The 14646-nt window shown below is 42.6% G+C and overlaps 1 protein-coding gene across 2 annotated transcripts in view; it reads left to right on the forward strand.

Moving 5' to 3' along the window:
- Positions 1 to 470: 470 nt before the first annotated feature.
- WNT7B (Wnt family member 7B) overlaps positions 471 to 14646 on the forward strand; it is a 131984-nt gene continuing 117808 nt past the window's right edge. Inside the window, exon 1 of one of the 2 annotated variants that reach the window (XM_073315976.1) lies at positions 471 to 541. In XM_073315976.1, the coding sequence (XP_073172077.1) occupies positions 471 to 541 (71 nt within the window). Of the gene's footprint in view, positions 542 to 8716; positions 8924 to 14646 lie in introns of those variants that run through there. The other variant, XM_073315966.1, reaches the window with a different exon arrangement.

Consider the following 14646-nt stretch of genomic DNA (forward strand, 5'->3'; position numbering starts at 1 on the left):
ACGGCGGGGGGGGGGCGGAAGAGGAGGGGAGGAGAGAGTGAAAGTGTGAGAGTGAAAGAGATCCTCCTCCTACCTGGAGCCACAGCTTGCAAGATACGTGGTGTCACCTGGGGAAGTCAGAACAAGTAAAAACACATTGAACTTGAGGGCTCTATGAGGTAGTTGATCAAGATCAGGGCTTGCTCATTTTCTCTCTCAGACAGGCTGTCCTGGGTTTTTGTTTTGCCTTTTTGAGAAACTCTTTCTGTCCCGTCCCCGTCTCCCCCCCACCACGTCCCCTCCCAATATCAGAGTCCGTTTTGGTCACCATGGTTTTAGAAAAAAAATCTTGTCTGAACGTTGTTGAGTTTTTACAGTTCGACGGGCTCCTTTTTTGGGTAGCCTCAGAAATGCTCTTGACTGGGATTTAATCGGCAGCGATCAGTTCTACTTTTTGTGCATTTTTTATGGCTCAGTCCATTCTCTAGATCATGCACAGAAACTTTCGAAAGTGGATTTTCTACGTGTTTCTATGCTTTGGAGTCATCTATGTCAAATTAGGGTAAGTGACTGTCCTCACTAATACTCTGGTTTTTGGATCAAACTTGTGAACAAAATATCTTGCCAAAATGTGTGATGTTTGTCTCCCCCTGTGTTTGAAGACGTGTTGAAGTTTCACGTCCATCAGCAAAAGAACAGTGAAAATGTGTATTTCTTTTAAGTACCTTGTTGTGATTCTAGTCAGAATGCCACTGCTTTAAAAGAGAAAGGCGAATAGAAGCTACAGTGACTTTCAGTCTGCAGGGACCAGCTTGGCCGTGAGGAGAGATTCTTTTATTTTTGGACTATTTAATCGAATCTGAATATTAGCTCTGGCATACAGTCCCTCAGAAAGCTGATGGAGTTAGCTCAGCCACTATTGATGAGACAATAGGGCAGAGTTTAAGTAGTCAAAGGGTGGGGGGGGGGGGACGGAAAATCCCTGGTCTGAACCTGCTCTCAGGGATTTTTTTTTTTTTTAATGCAGGCCTAGACACAATTTGCGTCTCTATCCATCACACAGACGTGTTGAAATTAACTTGACAACTGGTCCGTCTACCTCTCTGGTAAAACAACCCTGAACCACACCAGGAAACGAGGGCTGTCGCTGCAGTGTTCTGCTCATTAACTGCAGCTATACCAGGCCAAATTTTAGCAGTGCTATTGGGGAGTCAAATGTTTGCTTGTTGTTTGACCACAATGATCTAGATCACTATGTTATTTTAGTTGCCAAGTTTCTCTCTCTCTCTCACTCATTCACCTGTATGCCCTTATTAATATTGCTCTCGCAGTAGGCTGACTTGAGTTGTATTTCCACATTCCTGAGCCCCAGCCGAGTTCTTACCTGTCGAGCTGCAAACTCTTAAAAGATCCTGCCTTAGCATAGCTGGGGGATTTTTTTTTTTAAATGATCAAGAATGCATAAGGTGGGTTGTAATCTGAACATTCTTGCTACTCAGTTTGAAATCAATACAGGTGTGTGGGGCGCGGGGGGGGGGGGAGCAGGGAGAAGCTGCAATTATATTAAAGTGAGGATAATTGCACTAAGTGCACTTAGAAAGAGACAGTCATACAGACACTGCACCACAATCCAGCGTAATGTAGAGTGCCTCCTGGTAAAAGACGTCCATCCTCTTCCACCTCCCTGCAAGCGATAACGTGATACAGCTTTGGAGCACAAACTACATCAGCCATCCTTTGCCCTCCTCTTCCTTTGATATTGTTTTACACGCTTGACTTTTTAAATAGAGCCACACCACCTACCTAACATGATATTTTGTATTGCTCCCTGCAAGCGGAGCAGCTGCAGAAAGCAGTGCAGTACTCTGCAGGGGCAAAATATCATAGACTGGAAGGAATGGGGGGGGGGGGGGATCCGTAATCAAGTGAACAGAATAGCAGAGCCTTACGATCACACAAGGGAAAAATCAGCTCAAAGGGTCAGTTTACTGATGGGAAAATAACTAGCTCGGGTACTGCTAACTTACACTCTCCCATCACCCAGCTAGCCACGTCCTTCTCGAAGGAATCAGGTGGCTGTAGATAATTGGCATGAGGAGAGGATTCCCTTATTTACAGTTGGATAGGAAAGCCAAGAGATGTGGCCCAATGGACTGGCTTTCCAGAGTGTTTCCCCAGTGGGCAGAAGCTCGTTTTTTCCCAGGTCCCCATTATAAATAGCCCTGCTATTCGCAGGTGTCTGTATAACCAGATACACACGATGTGTTGTCTTTACTAAAATGTATTCAGCGTACAGAACTCCAGTAACTGCATGTGGCAGGACACAGAAAATACATGTAAGATTGCCCGTTAGTAGTGCATTAGAAAGACAATATAGGTGGGAGAATAATATCTTTTATTGGATCAACTTCTGCTGGTAGAAGTCCAAGCGGTTGAGCTGCACAGAGCTCTTTTTCAGGTCAGGGGAAGGCGAGTGTACGTTAAGCGAGACTCCACTCAGCAATCAGAAAACTTTGAAAATAACAACACGAAGTTGAAAGAGTTTCAACTATCCCCTCAGACACTACCGTAACGGGACCAGATACCCAGTCATTCAGATTCTTTCACCTTGCTACGGGTCTTGCCTTGGCGGAACAGCCCCTTGTCTTTAACCAATCATTTCCTGCACTGGCCTATATGCCTACAGGGGGAAAGTTAGCTGGTACTATTTCCCAGGGGTATCTGCTGGATATATATTCGATTTCTCCTGAAAGCCTACTCTGTTTGTGAAGCTTTTTAGCTTTTTTTTAAAAAAGCTGGGTTTAGCTTTTTATTATAGCTAACCAATTTTTGTCATCATATAATATAGTGCTAACTTCTGTTATCCTTAAGGTTTAGATTTACACATTTGTAAATGAGGAACGAATTTGGCCCCATATGTAGTCAGATATTAGATACCACAACGATGAGAACGCTATACATGCCTAGATAGCTAAAGAAAGAGATCTCTCACAGCGAAAGAGACAAGACAAGACCAAATAGTTTGCAGTACCAGGGAATGACTTTGTTAGACTAGATTCATTTGCATAGTGGCTTTATAATTAAGTGAACAGAAGATCTGGAACATGGTAAAGTCTGGAGGGGCAGGTTTCTTTGTTGTTAGACATTAAACATGCAACTTTAAAAAAGAGAATTCAGAACAAAAACAAAAGGTCATTGATTAATTGTCCCCATAACTAAAAAAGACGGTGTAGCAAGAACTGTAAAAGTTCGTATAGAAACCACCACATCTTTCACCATTCCTTGAAGGGGATGATGATATTTCACTTTCCCTGAACAATAGCAGAGAAATTTGCTCTGAGATCCTGGGCTACTTCGAGGCTAGACATGTGGGATGCAATTATTTCCTCTTTCATCAAGCTCTGGAACTACCATTTTGTTGAAACTATATCCTTTGGCTGTAATGATACCTTTTTGGAGTCAGGTTTTTGCACAGAAAGGAAAGGATGGGATGATAAAGTAGCAGTCTGCCTTCTAGTGCTTTTGGGTTTAATTTGCAGTATGAATACGAGTGTTGTTTTGTCAACATAGCAAAGATTTTATATTTTGCAGTTCTTTTATTTGCTATGGAAAAAAATACTAAAACCTGAATAAAGTGTTGCAAAAGATCCACTTCAATAATGAGAGGACGTTGGCAAACCTTTAAGCCTCAGAAAGGAAGCATCAAATACACATGTGCCTACCCAGAGATAAATGTGGAAATTGGGTGTCAGCGCTTTTAATTTAACAAAGAAGTTGGCATTTGTAATTAGGACAAGAGGGTATAATTCCGATGCAGCAGTCTTCACTTAGGCAAAATTGCCATTGACTGCATTTCCATTCTGTGACTTGACTGAGTTTTGCCAGAGTGACAGGCACGAGGTAAAGCATTACTTCATATTAAGAACCAATAATGAGTCCTCTCCTTAACTATTTCGCCAATTATTTAATACAGGAAATCAGAAGAGTGAACATCGGGAGATTTCTGAGGTATTCACATTTTAAACAATATTGCATTGTTATGGCAAACCCTCCATCTGCAGCACCGGAGACAAACGTAGGAATAACCAACGTTTTATCCTCAATTGAGATTCGAATTCAAAAAACAAAATTAAAAAACCCCAACCCCTGAAGTCTGGCAGGTTAAAACATCTCATATTTAAGCAAGCATTTCCTTCAGTTTTCAACCAGGATTAAAATATTAATGTCCGATACTGCAAATAAGTATTGCCCTCAAAAATTGCACAACGACAGACACTGTTAGAAGAAATGCAAATTAAAAAGAATAGCTGTCCCACCGCTGCAAATAAAAAGGTAAAGTCTGAAAAGAATAGATACAAGCTTTGTAAAGGTGGAGTCCACTGATGGAACCCTGGGCTAAATTGAAACCAGTGCTGTCAATGTGATGCTTCCTTTCGTTTTATTCTCTCACAGAGAACAGGTAAGGAACATATTTAAGCATCAGCACTGGAACAAAAGAAAACAAAATTGACTGTGAATGGAAAGTCAGAGTAACATGGGGGAGGGGGAGAGAGGAGGTCGACAGCCCTTTAATTATTTGATCACAGTGGAACCATTTATTTAATCCAGTAGAGCCATTTAATCCACTTGGATAGGTTCTGGGAAGACAATTCCCCCTGTAGAGGTGGATGCCCTGTTAACCAGGTCACAGCATGAAACTATAATGAGCTGGCTTTTCATGTCACCTCGCAACTGCATACGGCACATATAGTCTGGCGTGTCTTGATGATCTTTAAATGTTGCACCCTTGTCTTTTCAGCATTAGTTAGTCTAGTAAACTCAAGCATGTGTTTGAAAAGGGTGGAGGAGATTATTTTTTTCTCCTTTTAAGAGCATGTGATCAACATGATGAAAAAGAAATGAACAGAAACCGAAGGATGGTTATGTCTGAACATTTGTTTTGCTATTGTGGCAGTATACAGAAAACGACAACGAAATCGCGCCTTCTTTGGGGGTGCTCTTCTAAATTACATCACTCGTGGACATAAATAGACTTCGTGGGTCAGATCCTGCAGTCAGTGGGAGCTTCCTCTGCATAAGGTGTCCCGGAACGGGAGAGATTAATTTTTTGACAATGCTTTCCCTGGTTTAATTAATCTATGGAACATAATGATGGTGTAGCAGATGCAAAAACCTTTAGCTTATTATCCTCTTCCTGCGCTCTGTCACTGCTTGGGGAACTGGCCACAGCTCACATTTTGTAACTACACCAAATAAAATGCTTCCTCTTATACAGAAACCACATGGGTATTTGGGCTTTTCATTTTATTTATTTTCTAGGGTTTTGCGTTTTATTTAGTAGATAAATACTCACGTGGTTTCAATGCACTTGGACTCCATGCACCTTAGCTGTAAATGAAAATAAACGGCATCGCTGCTCTGGAAATCCTATAAAGTTTGATCGATGATAACTAGGTCTGGCCAGCAAGAATGAAGCTATTGATGCTTCATGTTTTGTTAAAGAGAAAAGAACATTAAAATGCATACTTTAAGGGAAAATAACCAGATTTCAATAAATAGCTAAAATAGAGAGCACTTAATCTCCGGGATAGTCTAAACAGCAATTCCAAGAAGGGTCCAAATACCGGATATCTCCTAAACTTTTATAATATTTAACTACTAGAGTCAGAGGCTGAACATTTCAAAGCAATCGAGGGGATTTAGACACACTCTTCCATGTAAAATCAATGGGTCTAAATCCCATAGACTATTTCGAAATTTCCACTCAGAATCTTTACAAAGGCTAAATGAAATGTTATCATCTTATTCTGATTTCAATACTAGCCATCACGGAAAAAAAATTATTGATACTAGTGGCAGTCTGTGCCTCTCACATGGCTTGCCAGCCAGGCAACTGCAAATCCTAAACAACTCATTTGTTGTGCACCATATTCTAACTTCTGCAGAACATACAAAATGAATATTTTTTTCGGTGAAGAAATCAGTTCTGTGCATTTCAGACATACTTTAAAAGGTTTTGCCAGGTTTTGATGTACACCTATTCTGGACATTTGGCCCATTTTGCACGCAGAGTTGTCAAAAGAAAGAAACTGACGCTCGGAGTAGACAGATAACAGAGAGGGGAAATAGTTTATTCAATACAGTCTCCGTGTCAGGCTCATTCTCTAGGATGGTGTTGGTAACCATTTCACTGCTGTTCTGGCTCTGGTATGCTTAGAGCATGCTTGTTTGTGGGAGAACAACTGGTACATGCTCAAAAATGTCGTATTTGGGGTTACTGATAATATATAATCATATATATATAATATAATATAATCGTATAAACTACAACACCAGTTTGTTACAGGGAGGGTATTCGGTTTTTAAACACAGTAGGAGCAAATGCATCTCTCGGTCACACCCCCCCCCCCCCAAGTTTATGGAGTTTAATTCCACTTCTTTCTTCGTTTTACCATTCCGTAATAAAATGTCACTTCAAAAGAATAAATTGCATGACTTCGTTTTGCTTTCTAGAGCGTTAATCTAGTCATGTATTGTAACGCTATAGATAACACCGGTCCTAATTCTACAGTTACAGATGGGCAAATCACGTTAGTTCAACTATGCAGGTGAAATGTTCCAACCTCATTCAGGAGGTTTTGCAGTGCCAAGTTGGGAAGGTTTACTGTTTAAACATGGATATGACTCTTCTTTAAAAGGGTAAACATTTTAAAATGTATCTGAATGGTCAATCTGTAAAAGAATGCTAGAAATAAAATAAAAAACAATTGTCATAAACTCTGATTTACATTTATCATAGTTACACGTAATAAAATCATTACTCACATACATATAAATATGTATATGAGAGAGTGGGCTGGAGAGCGGGACGCATATATGTATGTACTACGAAGAAATATGACAACTTAGAGGATCCAACTTAAACCTTAAACCCTTTGAACAATGCAAAGCGTTTCCCCTTATTCCCTAAGATTATATTTTTTCCAGATAATGTTAATTATACTAACGGGTGATATTGAACTTGTAGATGAAAATGATTAAATAAAACAAAAATAGTAACGATTCTGATAATATAGGTAGAGAAAATGTAAACATTTTAGCGACAGTCTGTAACCTTAGCGGCATTTGGAGGATTCCTGTATTGCATAACAGACACCTAAAGAGATTAGGCTACACGTTCTTAAGAGATGCTTTCACGGTATTTGGAACACCCAAGTTAAAGAAAACTCGTGCAATTATTTGGGAACTAACATGAGAAAACACACAATTGACATGTGGACTAAAGAAAACTATAAAGATGAGAGACCTGGTGTATTTCCGCTGCATTTATGCTAAATTGCCTGCTGTACATATTTCTCTCTCGGGGCTCCTTTTCAAATTCCAATTCTTGGAAGCTAACGTGTCTTTCTTCCCCACAACTCTCCTCACTAACAAATACAGTGCCCCATGATTTTTCCAAATAAGGGAAACACCCAACAGCGCAAAAAGCGAGAGCAATTGTTCATCACAAACTTTTCACTGACCTCTTAGTTACTGACTGACTTTGCAATCTGCTGAGACACACGTTAGGTGTAAATACTCTTTATTACCTATGCCTATGAAAACATAATAATGTAGTCAACAGCGGGAACACTGAGAACTTAAGTAGACTGCCTCCAAGTAATACAGGGAAGAGGGAACTAAACAGCAGGGGCAACTGCGCCTCAAACTTTCATCTTCTGATAAAGAAAATCTTATTCTGTGTGGAATGTGAGTGGTGTGTGTGAAGATGCCTCCTGAACCGCTCAGAGATACCAGGCATGTTGGTAAAGGACTATAACCCCCCAAACAAGCTACTTCATTTTCTCCGACTCCCGCGCACACGAACTCCAAGCCGGTAAAACACTAGGATTCAAAGGATTATCTGTTTGATTATTTTTCACTTGGGCAACTCTATAAACATTCGCTTTCTGAAAGGACCCTTTGAACTAATGTGTAATTTGCAACTCGGGGCGGGGGGGGGGTATAACAACAGATCCTTTCCTCCACCAGCTTCTCTCACAGTGTTTCAGATGGTGGGGGCGGGGGGGCAGCCTTTCATAATCAACCAATTTCACCAGACTAAGTCGTGCGTTTCTAGCTGCCCAGTCCCTTCAGCATCCTCGAAACACGCGCTTTGCCACCTACACGGCACCGGAGCGCGCAGCCTGCAGTCCACGAGAGCGGACGATTTGTTTAAAATACACGATCCAGTGGCTGAGGCTTGCGTTCAAAGCAAGAGGCAGCCGGAGGTCTCAGGCCGCGCACCCAGCTAGAACGCAGGGCTTTGGCGAGATCAGTGTCTTGCCATTGTCATCCTCCCCTTTAAAAAAAAAAAAAACAACAACAACAACAACAACACGGGAGGCGGATTGCAGGGACTGGCTGCCCAATGGCAGCTTGGAGTCTCTGGAGAGTTAGAGAGAAAAAAAAAATAGCGAGAGAGAAAGAGAGAGAGCGAGAGAGCGCGCGGCACTTTCTGCCCTCCAAATCCCTGAAACCATCCTCATTCCACCACGCGAACCCACTCTCTCGCAGCGCCCAACCCCCGAGACATGCCAGGCAGCATTCCAGAGCCAGAGGCAGCGGCGGCGGCGGCAAGCGGCAGCGGCAGCCCATACGCTGCGCGGGGAGCAGCGTTAGCACCAAGGGGAAACTAGGCACAACACTGCAAACAAACCAACCCAAACAAGCCCCCCCACGCCCCAGGGACTGGAGGCCAACTCAGAGCCAAGCAGAAAAGGCCACAGCTGACACCAAAACGGGTGGGGAATAACCATCTGGGGGGGCCAGGAAGGAATACCCAAGGAAGCGAACTCCACGCGTGTAAACGGGATTCAGCCATGCTCCTTTTTTCATCTCGCAGTGTTTTACTCTCAGTGTATTACCCTCAGATTTTCCTCATCCTTACCAGTGGGAGTTACCTGTAAGTGATCCAGATTTTTTTTTCCATACGCTTTACAATGACCCCGCTAGCTGCCTGGGGGCAATCTGACCGAAGGGAGCCGGGATACCTAGCGTTGTGGCAGGTCTGTGAAATGTGTGATGATGCTGATGTTTTAACTCGGTCAGGGGGGCGGATGCAGCCAGGTAGCCGGAGAAGCTGCTCGTTTCTCCCCAACGCGGGATGCGGCTTTCCCTAAGACCCGGCAGAGCACAGACCACATCTCGCCCAGTGTTTTACGTTATCGCGGGCAGGTGACATTTTGTCGGCTCTTGAATGATGGGGAAGCGCACCTGACCTCCCAGGAAGAAAGGACCTAGGGGCCAGCTTTTCCCAGAGGAATTGCAAAACCCTCCGGGAGGGCAATATCTCTTTATGTTCTGAAAGGGAAGACACACAGACGTAAGGTTATCCAGCCCGGGGCATCTGTAGGGAATAAAGCAGGACTCATCAAAGCCCGTGAAAACAAAGCTAGGTTGGACAAATGCACCCACCGCTACGGTGCTCTAACTGGATGCTTTTCTCTTCTCTCTGGTCTGATCTAGGAGTTAGACCGGGCTCCAGAACCCTTTCCCGCGCTCGGAGGAGGAAGGGGCTTGGGGGGGGGGGGGGGAGGACTGGGAATAGTTTCGGTCCTTAAATAAAATCCCTGTAATCACATAGGTGCTTTCTTGGCTCCCTGTTCACTCTGGAGTGAGTGCGGGCGCTGGTGGTCCTAAAGGTCTCCCAGCAGGTTGGCTGGCGGTCGGTCCCTGGTTTTAGACTCTCAGGTGTTTCTGACTGAAAAAAAAAAATCAACCTCAGGGCCCCATTAGCTTTCCTGTCTGCCTGAAAGTCATCCCGCGGGTGGCTCACACGTGGAAAGGGCTAGAAACTAACTGCGCCCTGGGCGAGGGCAAAAATGTCAAGTGCCTCTGATCGCCCAACGCCACATGGGTTGTAATGTGGAGAACAGAAGGAGCCGAGGACAGTTCTCGGGTCTGGTCCTTCTACATTCCTTGAGCACCTTGAACTCCGCTGACTTCACGGGAGGTTTGACACGTCAAATAAAGAGAATGCAGGATCGGGCCCGGCAGTAGGCACGTTTCGGTAGGCAGCTGCCGGGGTTACCTGGCTCTGTGGTTCAGGGAGGCTGCGAGGTCTGCCAAAGACGGTACTAGTCCGTTCAAGAGCGATTCAACCTGCACCTTCAGCCTAAGAAGGAAAACCTGTTTCAGGATTCCTGTTTCACGCTCACTTTATATTTACAGTGTCCTGATCAGTGCCTACTTCTTTATGATGCCACGAATATGGATTTTAAATTTTGCCCCCTGAATTGTGTGTGCATGTATATTTTTTGTATGTTTGTCCTCTTTCCGTTTACACACACACACAGAGTGTATATCTCTAGTTTCTGGTAGTCCATGGAAAAACAGAATTCCCCACCCTGGAAGAGAAGAAAGCATAAACACACCCATCAAAAGAAACGAAACATGTCTGTTTCTGCATTCTTAATTCTTAATGAAATGCACATGCCCTGGCTACTGATTTCCGAGGACGCTTGATTTATGGAACCATATTCGGTTTAATTTAGTTGGATGCTATTGATCAAACCAAATAGCTAAGGCGCTCTGTTTTTCCCATGCGGGTCCTGTCTCCTGGTAGGTAACCATTTCCTTATAAAATACAGCATTGGCTTCTTTTCCAGAAGGTCAAAAGTTATAATAAATAAATAAAAAACCCTTTTAATATAAACGTAGCCATATTTTTCTCAAAACCGTAGGAAATTACTATCCTACAAAGTTTTCCTTCTATAAATAGTTCAAATCTTGAAACAAAAGTTTTAAACCACACACCAGATGCTGGGATGCTGGCGGTTTCCCTTGCTGTGTGACATAATTATAAGGTCCGAATGCAAAAGCTATAGAAGTATAATAATAATACTAAGGCAACTGCTGAGGGGGAATACAAGGGAAGCAAGGCATGCTTTATTTAGAGCTAACTACTTGGAGATCTTCTGAGCGCTCATCTGTGACCATGAGAATTTGCTGGGGATAAATAATGCCCTCTCCCTTCCCTGTGCCATCCCCAGTTCATCCTGTGAGTCAGGTCACTTGTTCCGCTGCCTGCAATGGACTTGGGGAGTTAGAGCGAGATCTGAGCTTTGGTCCCTATTGCAATCAAGTAGAGCAGAAAGGAAAGGGATCAGAAGGTGACACATAACAAAGCAAAGCCGAAATCAACAAGCACGTCACTTGATTAATAAATCCATATGAACGCAGCCTGTGTCCTGGAGAAGAAAGCTGATCAGACTAAACAAGAATGTAATTGCAATCCACACATCTGTGTGCAAGCAAGACTTCGCTCCTCTCCTCTCCACCCGTCCCCAGCAAGAATGTTGTTTAAACGCCTGAAATTCCTCTATTTCCATCAAATGCGTGCTAGCATTAGTTAGCCTGCCCCTTTGTGCAGGGCCCCGGACAATGGGTTTTGCACAGCTAAACTCTTCCCTTCCAATAAAGTGTGAGAAACCTTGACATATTGTGATATCTTGCGGGGTTTTTTTTTTTTTTGACAGTTAAAAGAGAGAGAGGTTAGTTAGTTGAGTGCCTACTGGATTTGTGTTGTTTATCTTGTGGACAAACATATGTCTCTGGTTTACTAATGATAGCGTTTGAAGATTAAGGCACGGTAGAGGCTGCTGGAGTATTACCTACTGGGGTCTCTTTCCGTTTGCATTTGTGTAGGGAGGCTGCTTCTCCCGTTGCTAAGGGACTGCCAGTGATGAGGTTCATTTCCCTACGGATCTTTCTAGTCTGTTCTGATGCACACAAGAATATGACTGCTTCTGTTGACAAGAGAATTGTATACTTTGTACTGAAGGGTGCAAAACTCTGGCTTCAGGAAGACTTGGAGGGGGGGTCGCCTGTTTCTAGGCGGGCACCGCATAAAGGCACAAAACAAAAAACATGTAATCAGAACAAATAGTGTATTTCGAATGTGTTTTAGTGCACTGTAGGCTCAGTGATATGGTTTCATTGGTTAGGCGAGCAGAAAGTAGGTTGCAATTAGTTTTACCCACAACTGGTCAGAAAAGGGACACCTTAGCAAATAAATCTGGGTCTGGTGAATATGCGCTGTGGCAAAGTTGTTATCTTGGTGTGCATGTATCAGAATAATTGTATCATCCTAAACATTTGTGACCAGAAAGAATTTATGATTTAAAAAGAAACACAACTCAAATAAAACTAAGCTGCTGGTAGACAGATTTTGGAAAGACCATGATAAATGAAACATGTAACATAAAGCTGGTTCTTAATAATATCAATCTGATTAGTGTAAATGTCTAAGAGAGAAGATCAAGCATAATACAAGGTGGCACCTTTTCCTACAAGGGGGATATACGTCGTTCCTTGGTAGCATCTTCTAAAATAAAGTGGTTGTATTCTAACGTTTGGAGGTAATAGCTGTGTAATTTTTTTCACTGTTCACCTTCCCTATGGCAAGATGAATGCATTGGTTGGGGATTCATTTCTTACAGCTTGTAGAACATGGGGCTATGTACTGGCATACGAGGAGAGTTTGTTCTGTCAGAGATTTATTTGATGGGAATGGGAATTGCCCTTTTGAACACATAGAGTAACAGAACAAGCCTTCATGCTGATTGTACATTAAAAACAAAAAAAGAGAACGGTCTACACTAGTGAGCAGCACCCAGTGCTGGCTGGTTTCATAATGTAGAGAGAGAAAACTGCCTCTGTATGAGTTAGTTAATGTTTCTGATGGTGCCACTTCTGATACCCTAAAAGTTCGTAATTCCACATCCTCTGCTACTGGGGCTACTACATACTCTAAGGGGATGGGTTAAAGGGGGTTTCTTGGTTTTTCATGGAGCAATAGGAGAATAATACTTCCGAACCCTTAAAGATTAGCGCTGTTGGTCACTAAAGATTTTCATCTGCTCTATGTAGCTTTGTAGGGAGATGCACACAAAGCATGGTACATTAGATAGAGTACTGGATTTAGATTTATTCCTAGCTCAATCACTGAGATGCTGTGTAATCTTGGGAAAGTTACTTCATCTCTTTGTTTCCCCCTCTCATACTTTGTCTATCTTGTCTAGTTAGACTATGTGCTCTTTGGGGCAGGGATTGTCTTTTACTAGGTGTTTGCACAGTGCCTAGCGCAGTTGGGTCCTGATCTCTGTTGAGATCTCTAGACACTACTGTAATACAAATGATAAATAATAAGAGGCTTTTGAATGAGATTCCATACTGCATGGTTGTTGTGGGATATGTTGTCTTAGACATAAGAAGAGAGTGGCCTTTCCTAGCACACACATCAGAAGAGAGTGAGTTTCCTAGCACGCACTACAATAAATACTTTCCTGTGAGCGAGATGTGTTAAAGTCAATGTGAGGTTGGTTGGTTGTTTTAATGGACTGTTCCCACACATTAAAGCTGTCACATAGAGATATGAAGCCTAATTTCAGAAAAGCTGAATACCCAACAGCTCCAGCTGAAATCAGTGGAAGTGTGGGTTCTTAGCGCTTCTGAAAATGAGGACCCCATTTCTTTTGGAGGTAGGCCCAAACTAAACATCTTGTTGCTCTGATGAAGTTTGGAGCCAGATTGTAAATCTACGACTAGGTCCCTCTCTTTGTCATAATCTAGGCCAAACCCCCAGATTCTGAACTTCAGGAAAATTCAGTTATGGATCCAGACTTTAGACTTTTAATAGACACCTAACAAAACAGAAACAGTAGGTAATCAAAAGAGTCAAGTGCTAAATAACAAAGACAAGAGCGTGTCTACATTCATTGTTCATAATCTAGGATGGTACCTGAAATTATTACACAGACTGCTTTGGGGACATATTCAAATAAATACAAAATCATTTTAATTATTCAGGTGAGCAGGGAAAATGGTCTAATGCAAAGATGCTAGCATATAAAATAAAGAAGGAAAATCCTCCCGAAGAAAATACTTTGGAAGAAAAGTCAGGAAGCCAAACAAAGAAGGGTTAGGTTTATATCTAGACTGGACAAATAGAGGTTTATATGGTAAAACCAAAAACCATTAGATTTGTCCAGCAGTATGGTATTTCAAAGGTAGCATGTCACAGGTTAGTTCCTGTTCTTGGGTATACATGGCTTTATAACTGGGATTAACCTACTGTCAGAACGGATTCCTCACTCCCAAAATATAACAATTCTTTAGTTCTCCCAAGTCATTGTAAAGGAACATTGTGAACAGCTGTTAGATCAAAACAACTGCATCTGTTCTGGAACCTTTCTGTACAGAGCAGATTACCCTGGGCTAACTTTGCAGGCCCATTTCTTCACCATCCTACCCTTTTGCATGTAGCTATGCCCTCAGTGTATGGCCAACATGCAGAGGTAGCTTCTCCCCCAAGGCTGGCAGGTACACCTGCACCTGCTAACTCATTGCCAGATGGCTTGCAGTTGCTCACGGTCCATCTCTCTGCTCAGTTTTCCTTGCTGCTTGGCTGCCTCTCCTCCCCTCCCTGCCTGCCTCCATAGCTCCACCCAACACTTCCCTCAAATCCATATTTAAGCAGACCCATTTTATAATTTTGGCTAGAGCATCTAATAGGAGAGAGCTATGCACTATGTGGAAAATAAACAACAGAGATTCCCCATTATAACCTTAGAATAAAATTTAGAGTAAGCCTAGACCCCTATCATGGATTCCAAGATTTCCATG

The sequence above is a fragment of the Lepidochelys kempii genome, chromosome 1 (genome assembly GCF_965140285.1).
Source record: "Lepidochelys kempii isolate rLepKem1 chromosome 1, rLepKem1.hap1, whole genome shotgun sequence".
Lineage (NCBI taxonomy): Eukaryota > Metazoa > Chordata > Testudines > Cheloniidae > Lepidochelys > Lepidochelys kempii.